The sequence below is a fragment of the Oscarella lobularis genome, chromosome 13 (genome assembly GCF_947507565.1).
Source record: "Oscarella lobularis chromosome 13, ooOscLobu1.1, whole genome shotgun sequence".
Taxonomy (NCBI): domain Eukaryota; kingdom Metazoa; phylum Porifera; class Homoscleromorpha; order Homosclerophorida; family Oscarellidae; genus Oscarella; species Oscarella lobularis.
In genome coordinates this window covers 228,797-247,564 of record NC_089187.1, presented here as the reverse complement: position 1 = coordinate 247,564, position 18,768 = coordinate 228,797, and the positions used below count along the sequence as shown (strand labels likewise).

Here is an 18,768-nt window from a genome sequence, read left to right as displayed (position 1 = left end):
TATTATGACTTCTTTGGCGGTGGAACGGCCACTTAGCGCGCTTGAGGCGGTCTCCTCTGATTGGTCGCGCATCATTCTGGGCGTCAGTCACACAAGCCAATCAGCGTCGATTTCATCCTGACGCGGTCGTGCCGCCAATCACTCCGTCCCCCCGAATCGAAGAGGCGAACAATGGTAAGCCCTCGTTATCGAATCGGGGATTTTTGGGGCTGGACTACGCTTTGGCTTCCCCCTATATCGGCAATTTCTTTGTTGCGCAGACGACCGCGAGCGAAGGAATCGACGAAAAAAACGGGTGCGAGATCCCGAATCGAATTTTCGTCGGCGGCATTGCCTTCAGCGTGAGTGCACGGGAAGATCTAGTAGACTGGGGGAGATGGAGCGCTGGCGCAGAGTGTCGCGCGTCGCACGTGTTTACCTAACGTCTGACACTGTTTTTGATGGTTGTATAGACAACAGAGCTCGAACTGAAGACATACTTCCAGATGTTTGGCGCTGTGCGCGACTCGAAGATCATCACCGATCGAAAAGGAGTATCGAAAGGGTAAGAAAGCCGACGAAAAAAAAGCAAAACGAGCCAAACGATCGAAACATCGACTTTTTTTGGGGGGGGCGCCTAGGTACGGTTTCATTACGTTCGAATGCCAAGAGGACGCCAGTCGCGTGCAAGAGCAGGTAGAACGTACGCGTGTTTCGTTACTTTTAAACGCGTCTTCTTCTCGTGAGAAAGCGCGTAGAAAGGCGGGGCCTGTGTCATTGACAGACGCACCAACCTCTCTTACTATATAGGGTACAGTGTATTTCAGGGAGAAGAAACTAAACATCGGACCAGCGATTCGTAAACAGGTGAGAAATCTAGACGAGTCGACGCGTTGCATTGGCTAATTTCGACTGATAGCCTGGCGGACAATTTCACAAGCCGACGTCGACGACGACGACGACAGCGCCGAAACGAAGCGTCGACCGATCGTCGGACGGCGACAGTTTCGAGTCGCCGCAATCGAGCGCCGCCTCGTCGCCGCAGTCGAGCGCGGAAGCCGCTCCAGTCAATCACGTCGACCTGTCTCAGTTCAGTCACGAGACCATGACGCCGGTGTCTACGTGTCCCGCAGCGATCGTTTACGCTGCCCCGTCGGCTCCCACGCATTGCAGTGCACCCCCGCCGGGATTCGTGCCCGTGGCGACAACGCCGACGAATGCTTGGTATTATCAGCATGGGGAAGCGTCTAATTCGCTGCAGGTCAGGTACACGTGGCTACTAGTGCGCATGCCTATACTATCGTTTCCGCAGCTCGTTTATTATCCAACACCGACACAGCATTTTTACCAGGTACGATTTCGATCGTTATCGATAAACAGCTCCTCTTACCTTTCGCGCTTCCCAGGCTCCGTTTCCAGTGCAATCGCAGTGGCGATCGTCACCCTACGTGCAGGTGAGCTATTATATAGTATAGGCGTGCTACAAATACAAAACGCGCGTCTCAGACGAACAACGGCGGTTCGACGTATTACTACGGCAGCGCGCTCGTTTCTCCAACGGCGCACGCCGCCGCCGATCAACGACTCGTTTATCCGACGCCTATATATATGGAACCGCTTGATGTTGTAAGTACAGCGTGCGAATGCCCCGCCCCCCTCCTCAAGTCAATTGCCCCATAGAATCCAAATGTGCATTTCGATCCCAACGTCGATGATACGACGGCTGGACCGCGCGTCGAAATCGTGGGAACTCCACCTCCTCAGTCTACGATCGTCGTCTCGTCGGCGTCGACGACTAACCTTGCCGGAAGTGGGCGTCGTTCTTCGATTCCTCCGCGACGTCGTTCAGGGAAAGCGGCGGCGCGCGTGAAAACGGCGTCCGCTGTCGCTGCGCGGGACGCGGAATATGAATCGGAGCCGAAAGCCGGAGGCGCGAATGCGACTTCGGTTCCGCCGGAGGCGCCTGGGGCTCAATAGAAGGAGAGCGGGGTCTCTGCATGTCTCGCTGACTGTGTCTGTGTGTGCAACTGTGCATGTCGTCGATGTGTGTATGTCTCTTTTTGTAGCTTCTTACTAGTACACTAAGGTCTTTTCACTCACTGGGATTCCCGCTACACCCTCTCGTGACGTAGAACGCGCGTGCGTAGTTCGCTCGTGACTCGTCTCGATCTCGCTTCGTCTCCCTATGGCTCAGGAGTCGGTTTTTGCGAGCGTCAAGCGGGCCGTTCACGCTTCGGTAGACGCGGAGGGAAAATCGATCGATGTTCGTGCGATCGCCGTTCGATTTTTACGACGTTCGAGTCGTTCTCCACTTCTAGATCGAATCTCGCGAAGACGAAGAACAAAATGCGAAGCTGAAGCAAATTATCGAGCTTCTATTGGCAGCCGGATACTTTAGAGCGAGAATAAAAGGACTTACGCCTTTCGATAAGGTTTGAGCTGCTCACGTGATCTTTTGAGTCTCCATTTGCCTTTAGATTGTCGGTGGAATGACGTGGTGCATTGTCACGTGCAGCGTCGACATCGACGTCAATTTACTCTTCCAAGAAAATTCAACTATCGGGCAAAAAATGTGAGTTTAATTAAAAATTAAATATTTATGTTATTTATTTCGTCTTTAAAGTGCGCTAACCGAGAAAATTGTCGCTGTTCTGCCTCGTATGAAATGTCCTCATCGCATCGAACCTCATCAGATTCAAGGATTGGATTTTATTCATATTTATCCAGTCATTCAGGTTCAAAATTAGAAATAATCATATTAAAATTAAGTATTGTTATTATTATTTAATAAGTGGCTCGTGAGAATTGCAATTGAAACCAGAGAAGAATTGGGCGACACAATTCGAATGTTTTCCGAATTCCAGTTCAATAAATCTCACACTCTGCCACAGGTAACACAAATATTTTAATTAACAAATATATACATTCTCTACGTTCAGGACGAAGAATTCCAAGCGAAACTTGGAAAGGCAGAAAACGCAGTGAAAGAAGTCCAAGTAATTAAAATAATATAATAACTGTTTAAATTAAATATATATCTTCAGGTTGCATACAAACCTCAACGAAAATTCAAACGCCCCTCCACTCCTGACGAACAAGAACCCGAAGAGATTCTCATCCACAGCACACTTCTCGAATACGGAAGGTAATCAAATCAAGACAATTAGATATATTAGGAATTTATTGATCATTAGACGCTATGGTATGGGAAGGCAAGTCATGAGCGACAAGGACGCGGAAAAAGCGGCGAAAAAGAAAGCCATAGCCGCCGGATTAGCCGGTGGAGCAAAGGCGGAAACGGAAGACGAAAGAGAAGCTGAAGAAGTACAGAGTACCAAATATATATAATAATTATTATTATTGATTCTATGTGACGTCAGAGGCGAATTAAGTCTTTGATGAGCGGAATGTCGGCTATGGAAGAGGAGAAGTTGTCTTCGCGGGCCGTCGCTTCGATTGTCGGACAACAATCCGAAGCCATACAGCAAATGGCTTCGGAATATGCTACAAAGGTGTTTGATATCAAGGAGGAAGTATCAAAATTTGAATCTTTGAGTCTAGAAAGCGGAATTGGATGAAGAGCAAGTCGACGGAGCTGGCGCCACGCAGGCGCATTCCCGGAAAGTGACGTCACTGCAGAAACAAATTGCGACGCTGGAGAAACGTTTTGCAGAAGTAAGAGATAATAAATATTAATTTATTGATTAATTTATTAATGTTGAGTAGACGTCCAGTCATCATTCTGCCTTGGAGGAAATGTACACAAAAGCTCAGAATCAGCTCAAAGAAGTGAGAAAAAGGCGGGCGAGAATTGAAGAGGAAACGAAAAAATTGGATGCCATGGTGACAGACGAAAACAGAGGGTAAGCAATCTATAACAAAATTTAATTATTCTTAATTAAAAAATAGAGTTATTCAACAATTGAAGTCGCTCATTGGAATGAATGAGGGGCTAAAGAAACAGGAAGCTCAATTCAAAGCTCATTGCAAGGTAATCCTCACACACACAAAGACACGCCCACTAATACATTATTTAATTTTGGATTTCTAGGAGGAAATGAGTCGTCTGAAAGAGGAATTGGAAAAGTTGGAAGGAGGAGAAGACGGAGGAGATCCGGAAGAAATGGTCTGTAATTAATTAATTAATTAATAGTGGTTATCTTATTTCTAATTTTTTATAGGAACGTTTGAGAATGATTGCGAAGCAATATGAAGCCGATAAAGCGAAATTTCACAAAATTCGACTTTTATTGGTTGGGTGGTTTTATATCCTAATCCAATTGATTTATTTGTTTGTTTTAAGGCTCGTAAAAATCGCGAGATTGCGCAGTTGCAGAGGAAAATCGACGAGGTCCCGTCTCGCACCGAATTGAGTCAATATCAACGACGATTTGTGGAGTTATCCAATCAGAGTAAGCAAAGAAAAACATTAGAAACAATGTAGCTCATGCACTCTCACATACACAGTGGCTGCTACACTCACGGAAACAAAGAAATTCTACACGTTCTATAATACCCTTGATGACCAGAAACTGTATCTTGAAAAAGAGGTCAAACTGCTGAATTCAATCAATGAAAATTTTCAAAAGTAATAAATAGTTATCTTTGTATATAATAAATGTATTGACACTACTGTTGCTAGTGCCATGTCATCTCAATCAAACAAGGCTCAATTTCTCAAGCAGATGGAAGGAATTGTGGAGGGATTAGAAAAGAACAAAGCCAAGGTACAGAACCACGTGGTTAATCACTAATAGACTATTGATCATTATGTTTAGGTAGTGGAAAAGAAATCCCAAGAGAAAGCGAAGCGAGACGACCTTCAAGACGAGCACACGAAATTTCAACAACAACAACGAAACTACTCCAAAACGGTCCGCGATTTTCAAGAGGTGCGAGAGACCAATTATGTATTTATTTATTTATTTTATTTATTTATCTTATAGGAGTGTAACAAAAACGAAATGTTGCTCGCAAAGTTGAAATCAATGGGACGAACGTGATTAATCGTTTCCTTTTTCTATGTGGAACTTGACTTTTCGAGACTTCGTGCCGCGTCTTTGAGTTTTGCCACCAAATCCTACATGAATTTCACTCGCAACCAATCGAAGAAAAGGTAAGAAAATAATTCGCGTACTTGTAGCTGTTCCATGGAACACGCGAATTGAACGGGCTTTGCATCTTGCAAGTCCGTTTTGATATTAATTATGTAAGTGGGTTGATTGATTCGTTCCAATTGTTTGGACTGAAACAAAAAGACGAATAATTAAATAAGAGATTAATAGTAACTAATGGTTGATACGGTACTTTCATATAATAGTCCAATCTCCAGTCAATGTCTATGACCCTAGGGACTAGAGTCCTTGATCTAGATTAGAAACGCTGAATTGTTCGTTTTTTTTTATTAGTTCTTTGCTACCTTCCTAACAGTGCTCTAATTTCTGGTTTATGCTTCTAAATTAATTAATTGATTAATTAATTAATTTTCGTTAATTGTTTTGATGAGGAATCTCACGTGAAACATTTTTCCCAATTTTTGACTTTTTTCAGGTGAGAACTTGCAGTCTTCGAGATAGTGCCTAATGCTCAGCCAATCACATGCGAAGTATTCGGGAGTTTTGCGACGTTTACGTCAAATCGTCGGATTCGGCGTCATTTTTCGCTCCTTCCACAATGAGCGTCACGATAGCGGCGAAACTCTGCTTTAGCAATCCCTTTTCGACTCCGCCGAGTCGTTTATCGTCTTAGAAAGCGAAATTCGACGCGTACGATTCGTCCGCGTCGATTTCTCACCCAAAACGTCGTCCTCCGTCTTCTTCTCGAGCAGAACATCGAAGACGAGTCCCGATAGCGCGTAAAAAGCGTCGTCGGCGAGACTGGAGGCGTCTCCGCAGACCTGAAGCGAAGCGTGAAGATCAGGACTCAGTTCCATGATGAAAACCACGTGACATGCCGCACGTGAGTACACACCATCTTTTATTAATTTTTTTAATGCTGGATCTACAGTATCGTATTACTAGTATTACTTTGTTATTTCTGTATAGAAGTCTCGAGCAAGAGAACTGCAACTCAGCTTGTGAGCGGGGGTCAAAGCGAATAGCAAGAGAAAAAGAGCAATAGGATAAATGAAGATTACAGTGTGCCTGAGAAAACGAAGTGCTACAATACAAACGTCACGATTAATTAGTTATATATTTATTAGACTGCGACTCCTTACAGCTGTATCCAAGAAACGTGATGTAGCAATAGTAGCTGAGAGCGAGAAGCCAGAGAAAGTTCCCAAGGTACATCACGAGAGTCGTATTGTGACTGCTCTCTAAAAAATCAATAATTATTGAATTACTATAAGGATTTCTTTTCTCTTACTGTGCAAGAGAAATACTTGAATCATGTGAAGAATGATGAGCGTGGGAAAATAAGCGTTGAGATGAATATCGAAGGCGTACGCCCACTCAACTTTTTCGTTTCCCACTTTCAACACGCGATTGGTAAAAAGCCTAGAAAAGGAAAGAGAAATCCAACCCTAAGCAAACAGGCAATAATACAATAGTACTATTCACCACAGCAGTGCTGCTACAATGAGACCGATTCCAATGCATTCTCCAAAAACGGTCCAGAGAAAAAATTGGAAAAATCTTGCCACGTTCAGAGGAAGAACGATGGCATAGAAAATCGAAGAACCTAAAATCTATTCCTATTTTCTGAATTTTTTTGACTATGACGTCATTATCACCCAAAAGCCACGCAGCCAATAGGACGAGAAACGCGGGGTCGTCACGTGCCCAGAAATCTTTCGTTTCTAAGGGAGACGAGAATGCATTGTGACGTCACGTAGCTCAAAGGCGATTTTTCGCGCTACGTTTGTGATATTGGAAATTTCGATAGACTTTTCGCGGATTCGCGCACAAATAGAACATCTGCCATAGAGCGAACTCGAAGTCCATGTGACGCCATTTGAAGATTCTTTTGATGTATTGAAATCGACGCGACGACGATTCGCGTCGTCGCGTTTCGCCGTTTGGAAGCATTTCGCACTTGTGACTCACTCGTATCCGGGAGGTAACTAGCGTGCGCAAAAGCGAAAATCATGTCGAAGAAAACGAAGCGTCCGCTCGCTTTCGACGAGTCGGACAACTACGTTCCCACGACGAAGAAGAAGAAGAAGCGAGTGCAATGGGATTTTGTCGAAGAGAACGTCAGCGAGACGTATTCTCCGAAAGAGGAAGTGTCGAGGAAGAAATCGATGCTAAAATCATCTTCGAAGGCGTCGTTCGCTTTTAAAAATCCCACATTTGAATTCAAGCACATGATTGGGAAGAAAAAATCGTGGAAAAGTCTAAAACAGATCGTGGGATTGGAAAGAACGTCCGGGGCATCGATTTACAGTAGCATTGATGCCCCGCCTTCTTTCAAACCGGCGAAAAAATACGCCGACATGAGCGGATTGCCGGCGAAATATCAAGATCCCCATTCGGGACTTCGATTCAACACCGCCGAAGAATTCGCGAAAATTCGGACGTCACCTTCTGATATTATTACGGGATATTTAATGCTACGTAAAGCGCACGTTACCACGTGATTATTAAAACATATACTAGCGATCTGATTGGCGACCGCGTCACCGTCCGCGTGCTCCTATCTTCCGGTGCGTTGCACAATTAACTTCGCGCATTCTCGGCTGAAATCTCTTCGAGAGCGGTTTGATGATCGCCGCTCCGAGTTCTGGCGGCCACGACACGTTCGTCTTCGCGACCGAGGCGGCCGAGAAGTGCTCCGCCTCGCGGCGAGCCGAAAACGACGACGGGGAACTCCGGAGACCCGTAAGAGCCGAAAAACGCCGCTCTCGAAACGCAAATCTAATCGCGACTGTTTTTCACAGGATCCCCGCATTCCTTTGCGAAGGATTGCGCCTCGGACGCGAAGAAACGACGCCACGTGGCCATCGCACTGGTAAGACTCCGCCCCGCTTCCCCCGAAAAACGAAAAAATAACGATCGCTTCTCCTAGATCGCGCGGCGTGCGCGCGATGGTGCGTTTTCGTCGACGAGCGACTGAGATCGAACGGCGCCTTCGCTCGCCGGTACTAGTAAGTGAGCCCCCCTCGCGGGATCCCGATCCTTTTCACTAACCCTTTCGTCGTTTTTTTTCGAAGAAAAGCGACGAGTCGCTCTTGGAAAGCAGAGAAAACGGCAGTCGTCGCTGCGAGTGCGAAAAACGTAAGCAACACATTGAATGTCGTTATCTGTCAATTACACGTCATTATTGTGCAGATATCGAATGGACGATGATGACGTAGGACGTGGGCCGAAGCTAATGCGCGACAACGTTGGGGAGGAGATAGCAAAGATCTCCCGCCAGAAGAAGAGAAGACCGTCAGGTTTGCACCGCATTCCTTTGGGTCCTCCACGGCGTAGGACGTGCGCACTTAGGGGGTTGGGCGCTCTTTTGTCGCGTGCATATTTTCGTGGATTGCGTGTTTGAACCATTGCTTCTGCTCACGAGTCATAGTCTCGATTTCTGATTGAATCTAAAGGGGCGGGTGGGGGCTCGTGAGCGCGAGGCAATGGAACGACAGCATGAAGCTCTCTTCTTTTCAATCTCTCTAAATTGCTAATGGGGTCCCCTTATGTGCGCGACAGGGAGCGTAGTGGGGACAACAAAAAGCTGTACTGTATTGTCCATCTATTTCTGCATTCGTGCTTGCAACTACGCTACCGCATTGCGTTGCATTAGGGTTTAGGGTGACTGCCAGTAGGATAGGGTGGATGTCCGGAATCTTAGTTAGGCTTGTAGCTCCCGTCCCCAACGTGCTTAGCTGGCAGCTGCCACCCCGGTTTGCCACCCCGGTTAGACCATTTCAATGGATTTTTGAGGTAATTTAGGTTGATTTAGAATATAGGCATAATTATCTAGGTCAATGGATTTGGAGGTAATTTAGGTGTTTTTTCCCCTCTACTAATCCGTACTTTAGGTGTAGTATAGGGGGGTGGGTTTAGGTCAATGGATTTTGAGGTACTCTAGGTGTTTCCCGTCTACTGATTAATCCGTATTTTAGATCAATGGATTCTGAGGTAATTTAGGTTTTCTTTCATCTATTAATCCGCATTTTAGGGGTAGTATAGGGGGTGGATTTAGGTCAATGGACTACGAGGTAATTTAGGTGTTTTTTCCTTGACTGATCCGTATTTTAGATCAATGGTAATTCGCGTGTAACTGTTACATATTTAATTTCAGATTTTTTTAGGCTTCATATCTAATTCTTTCCCTTTATCACAGGTGTGCTTTCACGTGATGCAGTGAAAACGAAGAAGAAAAAAAATCCAAGACTTCTGCCGCGTGTTTTGTAGTGCATGAAAATTTTTTTAGTTTTTTAGTTGCATTGTATGTACGCACGCACGCACGCACACGAGCGGGGTTTTTGCAGGCATGCAAAAGTTCCGCTCAAACTCAAACTCATTCACGCGTGCGCTACCTTATGTACATAGGTAGCGCGCATTTTCTCGACGCGTGTGCGATTTGTGGTGCTAAAAGGCTTGCGCGCGCGTTGTGTGACTTGCTGTACGTCTGCCGTCGTTGTGTGTCTGTGCGTGTTATCTTAGTTTGCATGACATCAAGGCATCCATCGCCAATATATTTTAAATAAAGTTTCAATGTGTTTTATCTATGATACGAAAACGCGGTGAAAAGTCCCCAAATATAAATACAAAAAATCGAGCATAGTTCTCCCTCTCCTCCATCCACCCCCTCACCCAAGCAGGGCAAGGCCAAGTGGGCACCTGCTCTGAGTCAAACGACTCGTGGGGTCACTCCAGACTCCCCCGCGGAGGATGAGCCCGTTTAACCTCCTGGCTCCGAGCCTTGGACTGCGAGTGGCAGCTGGGATGTCAGTCCACTCGCAGGTGCAATTCCAAGGGGCGTCACTGATTTACCCGCCAGTGCTCTGCCTTACGCGGGGAGGCAACTCTATAGCCTCTGCAGAGGTGACGCCTATTTAATCTCTTGGCGACAGAGGGATGATTTCGACGAATCCAAAGAGAGAAAGAGACCTACATGACAAAACAATTGACGAGGGAAAATCAATGAGAAAATACCGTGATGATTCTAAGGTAAGGCCTCGTCGACGATGTCTCTCTCTCTCCTTGACGAATGTCCACAGAAATATCTGTAATTAAATATCTATTAGATTTCAAACGAAGGGTAGGGTCGACGGGTTTTTTTCAAGAGGGGCCCCTTTTTATTTGAAGGGATTGCGTGTAAACTCGTGCGAGGGTTCGGTTCAAACTGCACGCGGAGTCTCCGCTTCGCACAGCTTACGGTATGGGTCAGCTGATAGAACACCGGGTGGGAAAGGGGCCCCACTTGTAGAAACCTGGCCCGCGTACTGAATTTGTAGCTTTTGTAGCCTTACCTTGCTGCTGTCAGTCTGATGAGGTCAAAGGGTTCTTTTCAAGCCGACAGGGGCTCATCTGGCGGGTCGCGCGTCCTAAGATCAAAAAAGGACTCGATATCGCACTCGAGACTATTGAAATTAGTTAGGTGTACCTTTCAGTGTTCGTTTGAAGTCCAGAGAGGTCGCTTTTGGTCCTTTTCGAGCCAGTTTGCGGGAGCCAACACCCGAGCACGAAAACGGACGACTCAGCAAATCCGGGAAGTGTGTAGCGCACTCTACGCAATAAGAAAATGATCAAATTACACAATCACCTACTACAGACACTCACAAGAAAACCTACGCTAAGTAATTATACTCGTCTTTCGAGTCCTCTCGCCGCTCAAGATATTGTTTTTCGATGAGAGATTCAATTGATTTCTGCAAGAAAAAAAATTCAGCTGAGTGCGCGCGAAAATACAATAATACCTTGATTGAGCTAATGCTGGGAGAAAACCTCGATCGCGCTAACGAAATTACCTACGCCAAAAAATATTCAATTTTTAATAGCTACATAGACCACGTGACCCTACCTCTTGTATTAGCAAGTTATGCTTCAGAACTTTCCTCAATTTCATGATTCTAACTATAGCCGCCTAGAAATGGGAAATCTTATCTTTGGGGTCCCGTATTTGTGTTTCTACGTACTTGCAAGTAGAGTTTTCTGTCTTCATCGATCGCCGAATGAGTTTGAGCCACTTCCTAAAAAAACAATACAATATTAAATAAAAATATTTATAGAATCGAATCGTACCTGAGGCGTTTCTCTCTGCACGGCGGCAGTGATTTTTAGTTTCGTTCTCTTGTTAGCAAACTGGAGATTCAACCCATAAGACTTTTCCCCACCAGCAAGCTAAATTATTAAATTAATAAATCAATATTTTTCGATTTATCCACCTCTGAACTCACCTCTTCAACTACAAGAAGTTTCACATCTACAAGTGATTGAAGGGTACGCTTGATTTCCTTATCCGACAAGCCAGTCACATCCTGCAACTCTCTGAGAACAAATAATAATATATATTATTTAATCTTGATATCATTTTACCGTGAAGTGCTTGAGTCCGTGTGATTGAAGACAAGCAGAACGCCCATTTGGTACACGGTTACAGTGAAAGCGTAGGGTCTTTTCAAATACGTTGCTTTGAGTTCGCCTAGAGGAAACGTTTCCTCATCATCTAGTCCATTGTTTTTTAATTAAAGGATATGTATGTACCTGTGCATAAGTGATGCAACCAAGTCAGTTTTCTCCCACTAAATCTCGTGTTGTAGAACGACTCAAACTAGCGAGAATATTAGAGGGAAAATGATTAATTAATCCTCTATGCTCAAACTCACGGATGATATGGATCTTAGTAATTCTTCCGGTATGGTAAACGGGGACCCAGCCGCCTGGCCGAGAGGCCAAGCACCAGACTTGAAAAAAAATAAAATAAAGTCCCTAATCGACGTTTTTTTCTTACCTGGAGTATTTGAACGGTAAAGGAGAGACCCAAGGGGGTTTTCTCCTTCAAAAATTCCCCAAACGAAGCGTTGAGATCGTCGCTCAGACTCATATCGGTGAACATGCGATGCAATTTGTTCGTGTACTCAAAACCGCACATATGCTAATGAATAAATATTATTGATTTATTGATATCGGTGTGTGTCGCACCTTGAGACGCGATATCATGTTCTCTTCCGCTTCGCTGGACACCGAGAGTCCGTGTATAAGTCGCTTAGCTAACATTTTGGAATAAAACTAGGAAGAAATTGTATTGGGATATTCAATTAAAATATAAGAAGTGCCTTTTGGAATATGTCCTTGTCTTCTACGTATTTAAAAACGACAATCTGTATTAAAATGGTTAGCAGGGATTGTTAACACTATTGATTTTTATACAGATTAGGGACTTACAACTTTTGCAAGCGAGTCTTCGACTTCTTGATCAGAAGCGTTCTTTGTGCCCTTTTTGAGTAGACTGTCACAATATCGAGCAAGCTGAAAACCCGGAAGTGAACACAAAGAGGAGAATCATACATGAATTTTTACCAATTCAGCTGATTTGGATGGAACTCTCGGATTTTCCGTGTGATTGACGACAGCCGCGCAACCCTAAATAAATCAAAATTCCAATTTTGATATTTATCTATTTATTTTTGCGTCACTTTGTCCATGGCTCCCACAAAGACTTTGTCGTTGTGAAACGTCTGCGAAACGACGTCGGCGTATTTGTCGTGCAAGGCGAGAAGAGCTTCAACGTATTCAGCAGGATTCTAAAATAGAAATAAATACATACATAAAATATATATCTTTTATGTGATTTACCTTCTCTGATGGCACTGCTCTTATCATTCCTAGACCTGGGGAAAATGATGTTGAGGCTGTATGTGTGGAAAGAAGAGATCCCTTGCCTGTTTCTTGAATATGAGACTCCAGTTCAGTGAGAATGACTTTGAGGCCTTCGGGTATCGGCTTCAAAAGTTGATACATTCTCGACAGATCTAAGAGACCGAAAAAATTAAATTTAATGACTACATCCCCCCGGAAAATTTTACCTTCATATTTTCCGTCTTTTACCATTGTTCTACATTCGCCTTGGAGAAATTCCAAGTGATCTTCGACGAGTTTTCCTTCCGTCTCTCTCACCACCTAAAATTCAATTAAACACGTGACATTTTCCCTTTCCCCTTCCGCGTGTGACGTCACCTTTGCGTGAGACGAATGATGAAAAAATTTCTTTACGCGCAATTTTTCGTCGTCTAGTATTTTAACTACCTGGGGGGAGATATTTATCCATGTTCATTTCTATGGGATTATTTTTCTTGGTCTACTTTTTTCATGTATTCTGAACAACTGCTCTCGGCCAATAGCTGAGAGGCGATGAACTTGTAGTAGTCTCCCGTTTCGTTTAGCAGAGGAGTCTCAAAGACTTCTTGGTAAAACTACAAAAAAATAATTAATTAATTAATTAAAAATATCTCGATCTCTTCCCAACCCACTTTGAGAACGTGAGCCTGCTTGGGAAGATGCTCTTCAACCCTCACTAAGAAAAGAAAAAAAATTAATAATTTTTCCTTATTTAATCTTTATCTGGGCTTACCAAAGGAGTCGATTACTCCTTGGACAACGCTGCTGTTGCACTGTTTTCCCTGCCTGTCACTAAGGAAACATTGTAGTCATTTTATTAATAGCCTGAATTTTTTTCTCCCCCCTTACTTGCGTATCTCTTTCACTAGAGATCCAACCAGGTTATCCTTCATGTGTAGAATAAGATGAACTTTCCACGAATTCAATGCCAGCTAAGAAAAAATAATTAATTATTATATTATTTGGCTTCTCTTCTCTCTAACCGGTCCTATATCAAGTTGACGCTCTTGGAACTCAGATCCAAATGAATACGGAGTCACATCCATCCAGGCATTGAAGCTGTTCTTTTCATTGTACTGACTGTTCAAGTATCTGAGAAACAAATTAGACAATTAATCCATACGTATAGTATACCGGAAGTTGCCTCACCGAAAAAGATGATTGAGATAGACGGTTCCCTGACTAAATTGCGACCAATGTTGCTGATAGAGAAACAAAAGATTTTCACTAGACGACGATTCGATAACCTAAACATATCACGTGATACAAAAAATAGATTTATTTTCATTTTTTCTTGGATGGACCTCTTTCAATTTGGTCACGTGCTCTTCGAGGAACATCTTGAGCGTGTCGTAGAGCAAATCGGTTAGCGGCTCGGGAAAGGCGACGCAGAGCGCGTAGACATCGCTAGAAAAAGAGAAAACGATTTCGAAAGGGAGTGGTCTATAAAGCGATACGGAATTCGTACGAAAATCGATCGTTCCACGTCTTTTTCTCCACGTTGCCTAGCCGAACGACCTGTAGGCAGGTCGCGTGGACGTCCGACCAGACGCTTTTGAATTCGACTTGACGGGGACGGAGTGACATGACGACGATTGCGATTTAGAGGGTCCCCCTTTGCATAGTGCTCGGTGTCGATTGTATGAGGTTCGGCGAGCAAACGGGGGCGACGATCCGTCTTTGTGCGCCGTAGAGAAGGTCGATTTCTTCGTTGCTTTCCGTCGACAGTACACGCGCCCTAGCGCACGTTATGTTGAAGAAAACTTCCTGCGCTGACAGTAATCGAAGTTTTCCAAGTCCTTCATAGCCGAAGAAATAAGGCAATTTTATTTAATCACACGTTTAGCATCTGTAGAAGTGAGAAACATTCTGTTTCTCGCCACTTTAGAAAAACAGTAGCGCGCGCGAGACCGGTGCAACAATGAGTACAGAAGAGGTCCGGTGCAATATTATTCCAAGTCCTCCCAGCACTCTGTAGACTATTTGATGCGCGTAGGCATTTCAAAAAGCTGCAGAGGACGTAAAGAAGTTGAAATCGTCGCCGACCAACGAAGAAATGCTTGAAATCTACGGCCTCTACAAACAGGCGACAGTTGGCGACGTGAACAAAGGTACGAGAACTCGCGAAAGGCGCCTAACGTCTCCTTCATACTACGAAATTATTTAATTAACTCACGTGATATTTTAATTAGGTCGTCCCAGTTTTTTGTCTGGATTCACGGAGCAGTATAAATGGGATGCCTGGGACTCCAAAAAAGGTGCCGCCACTAGTGAATATGGGGAGAACTTCTAATATATTGACTCTATAGGAATGTCTAAGGAAGATGCTATGAAAGCTTATGTGGCTAAGGTCGAGGAACTGAAGGAGAAATACGGGATGAATTGACAGAAATTGAGCAATGACTCGCTATGAATGTGTTCACTCTACTGTCGGAGAATTTTTTTGTCTACTGTCAGAATCCGTAATTTGATTTTGCTCCGCCTCGTCCTCCTTTGAATCGTCGTTGCTTGCCATTTGACAGCCATTCTCCAATCTAAAAAAATATTATCAGTCAGTCCTATGTTTTCGTTGCGCGTTGTAATAGACTTGCCTTCTTTCTGTTTTGCTTTGCAATGTACACTCCTGCGCACACAACGGAAAGCATAAGGAAAAAAATAAGGAAGTGGGTAGAGCGACTGCCGCTCTGTTCTTCTGTGTCACTTCCGTCTTGGGCATCATTAGCGCCAGACGTTATGACGGGTTTTTGGACCTCGTCATTCTTTCGAATAATTTCAGGCGTGGCATCATCATTATGAACAGGTTTTTCCTTATCATCAACGACAGGTTTTTCCTCCACATCGCTATTAGCAACAGGTTCTTCCTCAACAGGTTTTTCCTCCTCCTCCTCATCATCATCATCCTCATTAAAGACAGGCTTTTCCTTCTGCTCATGACCAACAACAGGTTTTTCCTTATCATTCTTATTAGCTTTTTCTTGTTGGGCTTTGAGCGCTTCGACGGTCGCTTCCTCTCTTTGAACTTGAGCTTCGTCTCCCTTCAACTTTTTCTCCATAGCGTCTAGCTTGCTTTGGCCAGGGATACTAGTATCCCTGCTTTGGCCACCTACCACAAAGATATGCATTCAATGCATGCATCTACACGGACTTGGGGGGAGATTACTGGCGACTTCTTTTGGACCAGGTGAATTCGGCTTTGCTTTTGACGCAGGGGAATCCGATTTCGCGGCTTTTTTGGTCTGTGTTTCGGTCGGAGTGTCAGTGATGATGACTTCATGATCCGTTGCTTTCGCTGGAGACGCAGCTGCGGCCGTAGTAGGACTATGGGGCGTTGTTTTATTCTCCCCACGCGCTGGCGCTGACTGAATCGGCGTGTATACGAACAACAGAAAGACGAAAGAGAGAAGGAACCGTTTTGCGAACATTGCGTTGTTATCCGGGAGCGTAGAAACGCCTTTTTACGACTTACGTCATCGACGAAATGGCGTCCACGCTTGCGCTAGTTCTGATTCTCGCTGCCTATATCGTCCAAGGACAATCTGGCGATGATAAAATCTGCGGCTTTGACGTGGATTTTGATGACTGGCTGGGGAAGAGGGTTCCCACGAATGTGTTGCGCATTTTCTGCTACAGTGCAGGCCTCTGCCACAATAAAGAGTCAAGCAAACATGCTGAATTGTGCCATTTTGTTGCCCATCGGATGAACAGGCTATTGAACGAGACTTCGGAGAGACATGATGTGCTATTTCGAAATATTCAGTCGGTAAAGAACGTACGGTTTAGCTGTAAAACTGTCGACTATTCGAAGCTGAACGTGAACGTCTCGCAAGATACCCCATTGAGTCAAGTTGTGATAGATCTGACTTCCCCCTTTGGCTGCAAAGAGCTTTGTGCAAATTCGGGCGGACTTTGCTACCTTGCTATAGAGTTGCTACAATATTCTGTACCTACAACAGTGAGAACGCCCAATGGCGAACACAACGGCACAAGTGCTACTCGGCCTACTCCTACTATCCATTCTACTAGCAACCAAACTGACAACCATGCTTCTGACACTCAACCTACCAATCCCTTTCATAGCAGCAATATGCCTATCTACATCATTCTTCTCGTTGCGGCAATTTTTGCTGCTGGCCTGGCCTACGTTGCCTACATCAACTGGGGAACAGTAAGTAGTATTACAAACCACTCCAGGCCTTGACCATTTGATGCTATCTTTTTCTTTCCTAGATAAAGAACGCTGTGTGTGGCAAGTCAAAAGGCCGACCAAAGAAAAAGGGCTATGCCAAAGTAAAGCTGGCATCGCTTAGAGATGCCATGCCGTGACAGCATTGTACAGTATTGTTTTGTGGTTTTTTGTTCACTATGAATAACAGGCTATGGTTTAGCCTTGATTGTGCTTTATATGTCTGTGCTGCTACTGCTGTGTTCGTACGCAAGGGTTTAGAATTATATCCGAGAGCTTTAGATGGCCGGTGTAATCCGGGAGCCGAACTATGATTTTCTGTGCTCTGTCCTGTGCCATTTTCTGTACGTTATAGGCTGAGTAATGGCGTCCGTTGCCCTCGTAGTCTGGATTTTGGCTATCTACGTCGTTCAAACAGTTAGTGCGACGATTTCACCTACACCGACGCCTTCACAAACAGTTAGTGCGACGACGCTTCGGCTTTCACCTACGCTGACGCTTTCACCTACGACCCAACAGCCTACGACTACGACGCAAACGCCTACGACCCAAAAGCCTACGACGCAAACGCCTACGACACAAAAGCCTACGACTCAAAAGCCTACGACTCAAAAGCCTACGACACAAAAGCCTACGACTCAAAAGCCTACGACGCAAAAGCCTACGACTCAAAAGCCTACGACGCAAAAGCCTACGACTCAAAAGCCTACGACTCAAAAGCCTACGACTCAAAAGCCTACGACTCAAAAGCCTACGACTCAAAAGCCTACGACTCAAAAGCCTACGACTCAAAAGCCTACGACGCAAAAGCCTAAACCAGTCACCTGCGGCTTTGGTGTAGATTTTGATGACTGGCTGATGCAATTGGTTCCCACGAATGTGTTGCGCACATTCTGCTACACTAAAGGCCTCTGCCACCACGTTGAAAAGACAAAAGAAAACGCTGTTTGGTGCAAAGGCATTGCGAATCAGATGAAGAGGCTGCTGAAGGAACTCGAACCGTCCGCAAAGAATATAGTGTTTACGAGATTACAAAGTGTACAACATATTGACTGCAATGCCGTCAACATTTCAAAACTAGAAACCTTGAGCAACTCTCAAGATCAATCATTGACTAAGGTTTTGTTAAGACTAACTTCTCGTAAGGTTGGCTGTCAACACTATTGTACAAATGCGACGGGCCGTCTTTGCTACTTAGCTTCGGTGTTACTAGAAAATTTCGCAGATACGAAACTCAAGGGTGCTACTCCTAATACCAGTCCTACCAACAGAATTACCCAGAAAACCACTGACTATACTCCCAGCCATGCTACTACTAATGCTATTACAAATGTTGCTACTGCTGCTGGCCCCAATCCGTCTCTTGGGAACAGCAGCAGCGGCATCACTAAGATGTCTGCCTACATCATTCTTCTCGTTGCAGCAATGTTTGCTTCTGGCCTAGCCTACCTTGCCTACATCAACTGGGGAACAGTAAGTACAGCAAGCCATTCCCTTTAGTAGTACAGTACTGTTATCTTTTTTTGCCTAGATAAAAGGCACTGTGTTTGGAAAGTCGACACGCCGTCGCCCAAAGAAAAAGGGCTATTCCAAAGTAAAGCTGGCGTCTGTCAGAGATGCCATGCCGTAAATAGAATGAATCTTTTGACATTTACCGTATATGCATGATGCTGTTTTCTGTTCTTCTGCCATCAAGTTCATAATAAACCTATTCTTTAATGGGAAATTCGGTCTAGCCTTAGGGTCGCGGTGTCTTTCTTAGCATATCAGTCACAATGCTGGGACTCAGTTCTGACGTTCCCAAATCGGCTCGTCCTTCGCTTTTTCGCG

At 44.7% G+C, this 18,768-nt stretch overlaps 9 protein-coding genes and 2 long non-coding RNA genes across 11 annotated transcripts; 6 read left to right on the top strand and 5 right to left on the bottom strand.

Annotated features, from left to right (window-relative positions):
• Positions 1-23: 23 nt before the first annotated feature.
• Positions 24-2,074, top strand: LOC136194626 (deleted in azoospermia-like). The gene is made up of 10 exons (XM_065983820.1): positions 24-174; positions 261-341; positions 453-544; positions 621-675; positions 790-846; positions 899-1,240; positions 1,292-1,330; positions 1,386-1,433; positions 1,486-1,605; positions 1,660-2,074. Exons 1-10 carry the CDS (start codon positions 172-174, stop codon positions 1,954-1,956), a joined length of 1,134 nt encoding a protein of 377 aa, XP_065839892.1. The 5' UTR covers positions 24-171; the 3' UTR covers positions 1,957-2,074.
• Positions 2,075-2,120: 46 nt separating this feature from the next.
• Positions 2,121-5,043, top strand: LOC136194689 (coiled-coil domain-containing protein 93-like). The gene is made up of 19 exons (XM_065983894.1): positions 2,121-2,242; positions 2,298-2,411; positions 2,457-2,551; positions 2,603-2,714; positions 2,772-2,870; positions 2,919-2,975; positions 3,024-3,124; positions 3,174-3,303; positions 3,360-3,491; positions 3,541-3,654; positions 3,706-3,842; positions 3,889-3,970; positions 4,031-4,105; positions 4,161-4,232; positions 4,283-4,391; positions 4,447-4,567; positions 4,622-4,706; positions 4,758-4,871; positions 4,926-5,043. Exons 1-19 carry the CDS (start codon positions 2,165-2,167, stop codon positions 4,980-4,982), a joined length of 1,884 nt encoding a protein of 627 aa, XP_065839966.1. The 5' UTR covers positions 2,121-2,164; the 3' UTR covers positions 4,983-5,043.
• On the bottom strand, positions 4,895-5,914 carry LOC136194691 (COMM domain-containing protein 3-like). Its single transcript, XM_065983896.1, has 7 exons — positions 5,773-5,914; positions 5,611-5,722; positions 5,495-5,558; positions 5,399-5,433; positions 5,287-5,347; positions 5,117-5,224; positions 4,895-5,059 (listed from the first exon to the last, which is right to left on the bottom strand). The coding sequence occupies exons 1-7, from the start codon at positions 5,909-5,911 to the stop codon at positions 5,000-5,002; spliced, it is 579 nt and encodes a 192-aa protein (XP_065839968.1). The 5' UTR covers positions 5,912-5,914; the 3' UTR covers positions 4,895-4,999.
• A 24-nt stretch (positions 5,915-5,938) lies between these two features.
• On the bottom strand, positions 5,939-7,046 carry LOC136194690 (protein unc-50 homolog). Its single transcript, XM_065983895.1, has 6 exons — positions 6,839-7,046; positions 6,713-6,778; positions 6,540-6,660; positions 6,346-6,476; positions 6,197-6,295; positions 5,939-6,138 (listed from the first exon to the last, which is right to left on the bottom strand). Exons 1-6 carry the CDS (start codon positions 7,005-7,007, stop codon positions 6,002-6,004), a joined length of 723 nt encoding a protein of 240 aa, XP_065839967.1. The 5' UTR covers positions 7,008-7,046; the 3' UTR covers positions 5,939-6,001.
• Positions 7,047-7,066: 20 nt separating this feature from the next.
• Positions 7,067-7,558, top strand: LOC136194830 (INO80 complex subunit C-like). Its single transcript, XM_065984083.1, has one exon. It carries the CDS (start codon positions 7,067-7,069, stop codon positions 7,556-7,558), a length of 492 nt encoding a protein of 163 aa, XP_065840155.1.
• Positions 7,559-7,581: 23 nt separating this feature from the next.
• On the top strand, positions 7,582-9,633 carry LOC136194694 (uncharacterized). The gene is made up of 5 exons (XR_010671695.1): positions 7,582-7,799; positions 7,859-7,929; positions 7,987-8,065; positions 8,132-8,195; positions 8,250-9,633. It is a non-coding gene; the product is annotated as an uncharacterized lncRNA (long non-coding RNA).
• On the bottom strand, positions 9,587-10,624 carry LOC136194692 (uncharacterized). The gene is made up of 3 exons (XR_010671694.1): positions 10,522-10,624; positions 10,388-10,462; positions 9,587-10,141 (listed from the first exon to the last, which is right to left on the bottom strand). It is a non-coding gene; the product is annotated as an uncharacterized lncRNA (long non-coding RNA).
• Positions 10,625-10,645: 21 nt separating this feature from the next.
• On the bottom strand, positions 10,646-14,505 carry LOC136194675 (cullin-2-like). The gene is made up of 27 exons (XM_065983877.1): positions 14,224-14,505; positions 14,060-14,162; positions 13,905-14,002; positions 13,739-13,847; positions 13,605-13,687; positions 13,489-13,547; positions 13,388-13,431; positions 13,220-13,330; positions 13,095-13,163; positions 12,944-13,037; positions 12,800-12,889; positions 12,714-12,748; positions 12,554-12,661; positions 12,438-12,500; positions 12,303-12,386; positions 12,194-12,238; positions 12,060-12,146; positions 11,869-12,012; positions 11,744-11,821; positions 11,622-11,688; positions 11,454-11,559; positions 11,315-11,405; positions 11,160-11,258; positions 11,054-11,107; positions 10,939-11,001; positions 10,835-10,885; positions 10,646-10,786 (listed from the first exon to the last, which is right to left on the bottom strand). Exons 1-27 carry the CDS (start codon positions 14,340-14,342, stop codon positions 10,706-10,708), a joined length of 2,235 nt encoding a protein of 744 aa, XP_065839949.1. The 5' UTR covers positions 14,343-14,505; the 3' UTR covers positions 10,646-10,705.
• LOC136194688 (acyl-CoA-binding protein-like) lies at positions 14,502-15,311 on the top strand. The gene is made up of 5 exons (XM_065983893.1): positions 14,502-14,575; positions 14,644-14,691; positions 14,752-14,866; positions 14,948-15,013; positions 15,065-15,311. The coding sequence occupies exons 2-5, from the start codon at positions 14,677-14,679 to the stop codon at positions 15,139-15,141; spliced, it is 273 nt and encodes a 90-aa protein (XP_065839965.1). The 5' UTR covers positions 14,502-14,575; positions 14,644-14,676; the 3' UTR covers positions 15,142-15,311.
• On the bottom strand, positions 15,116-16,194 carry LOC136194682 (trans-Golgi network integral membrane protein 2-like). Its single transcript, XM_065983886.1, has 3 exons — positions 15,916-16,194; positions 15,347-15,858; positions 15,116-15,289 (listed from the first exon to the last, which is right to left on the bottom strand). Exons 1-3 carry the CDS (start codon positions 16,175-16,177, stop codon positions 15,209-15,211), a joined length of 855 nt encoding a protein of 284 aa, XP_065839958.1. The 5' UTR covers positions 16,178-16,194; the 3' UTR covers positions 15,116-15,208.
• A 10-nt stretch (positions 16,195-16,204) lies between these two features.
• On the top strand, positions 16,205-18,657 carry LOC136194679 (uncharacterized). The gene is made up of 3 exons (XM_065983883.1): positions 16,205-16,920; positions 16,983-18,411; positions 18,470-18,657. The coding sequence occupies exons 2-3, from the start codon at positions 17,302-17,304 to the stop codon at positions 18,566-18,568; spliced, it is 1,209 nt and encodes a 402-aa protein (XP_065839955.1). The 5' UTR covers positions 16,205-16,920; positions 16,983-17,301; the 3' UTR covers positions 18,569-18,657.
• Positions 18,658-18,768: the final 111 nt, after the last annotated feature.

Excerpts from the sequence above, each read along its gene's own strand:
- LOC136194830 (XM_065984083.1), top strand. The coding sequence starts at position 7,067 with ATGTCGAAGAAAACGAAGCGTCCGCTCGCTTTCGACGAGTCGGACAAC.
- LOC136194689 (XM_065983894.1), top strand. The coding sequence starts at position 2,165 with ATGGCTCAGGAGTCGGTTTTTGCGAGCGTCAAGCGGGCCGTTCACGCT. Across the intron at positions 2,412-2,456 it reads GACTTACGCCTTTCGATAAG|ATTGTCGGTGGAATGACGTG; the intron begins GTTTGAGCTGCT and ends ATTTGCCTTTAG. Across the intron at positions 3,125-3,173 it reads ACACTTCTCGAATACGGAAG|ACGCTATGGTATGGGAAGGC; the intron begins GTAATCAAATCA and ends ATTGATCATTAG.
- LOC136194679 (XM_065983883.1), top strand. The coding sequence starts at position 17,302 with ATGGCGTCCGTTGCCCTCGTAGTCTGGATTTTGGCTATCTACGTCGTT. Across the intron at positions 18,412-18,469 it reads CCTACATCAACTGGGGAACA|ATAAAAGGCACTGTGTTTGG; the intron begins GTAAGTACAGCA and ends TTTTTTGCCTAG.
- LOC136194690 (XM_065983895.1), bottom strand. The coding sequence starts at position 7,007 with ATGCTTCCAAACGGCGAAACGCGACGACGCGAATCGTCGTCGCGTCGA. Across the intron at positions 6,661-6,712 it reads ATTGGCTGCGTGGCTTTTGG|GTTCTTCGATTTTCTATGCC; the intron begins GTGATAATGACG and ends AATAGATTTTAG. Across the intron at positions 6,139-6,196 it reads CACGTTTCTTGGATACAGCT|CACTTCGTTTTCTCAGGCAC; the intron begins GTAAGGAGTCGC and ends TTTGTATTGTAG.
- LOC136194626 (XM_065983820.1), top strand. Across the intron at positions 847-898 it reads GACCAGCGATTCGTAAACAG|CCTGGCGGACAATTTCACAA; the intron begins GTGAGAAATCTA and ends TTCGACTGATAG. Across the intron at positions 1,241-1,291 it reads AAGCGTCTAATTCGCTGCAG|CTCGTTTATTATCCAACACC; the intron begins GTCAGGTACACG and ends TCGTTTCCGCAG.
- LOC136194688 (XM_065983893.1), top strand. Across the intron at positions 14,867-14,947 it reads AGTTGGCGACGTGAACAAAG|GTCGTCCCAGTTTTTTGTCT; the intron begins GTACGAGAACTC and ends TATTTTAATTAG. Across the intron at positions 15,014-15,064 it reads TGCCTGGGACTCCAAAAAAG|GAATGTCTAAGGAAGATGCT; the intron begins GTGCCGCCACTA and ends TTGACTCTATAG.
- LOC136194675 (XM_065983877.1), bottom strand. The coding sequence starts at position 14,342 with ATGTCACTCCGTCCCCGTCAAGTCGAATTCAAAAGCGTCTGGTCGGAC. Across the intron at positions 12,239-12,302 it reads AAGACTCGCTTGCAAAAGTT|ATTGTCGTTTTTAAATACGT; the intron begins GTAAGTCCCTAA and ends ATTTTAATACAG. Across the intron at positions 11,406-11,453 it reads ACGGACTCAAGCACTTCACG|AGAGTTGCAGGATGTGACTG; the intron begins GTAAAATGATAT and ends ATTTGTTCTCAG.
- LOC136194691 (XM_065983896.1), bottom strand. The coding sequence starts at position 5,911 with ATGGAACTGAGTCCTGATCTTCACGCTTCGCTTCAGGTCTGCGGAGAC. Across the intron at positions 5,434-5,494 it reads AATTGGGAAAAATGTTTCAC|AAGCATAAACCAGAAATTAG; the intron begins GTGAGATTCCTC and ends TAATTAATTTAG. Across the intron at positions 5,348-5,398 it reads ATTAGAGCACTGTTAGGAAG|ATCAAGGACTCTAGTCCCTA; the intron begins GTAGCAAAGAAC and ends TTTCTAATCTAG.
- LOC136194682 (XM_065983886.1), bottom strand. The coding sequence starts at position 16,177 with ATGTTCGCAAAACGGTTCCTTCTCTCTTTCGTCTTTCTGTTGTTCGTA. Across the intron at positions 15,859-15,915 it reads TGGTCCAAAAGAAGTCGCCA|GTGGCCAAAGCAGGGATACT; the intron begins GTAATCTCCCCC and ends TCTTTGTGGTAG. Across the intron at positions 15,290-15,346 it reads CAAAGCAAAACAGAAAGAAG|ATTGGAGAATGGCTGTCAAA; the intron begins GCAAGTCTATTA and ends ATATTTTTTTAG.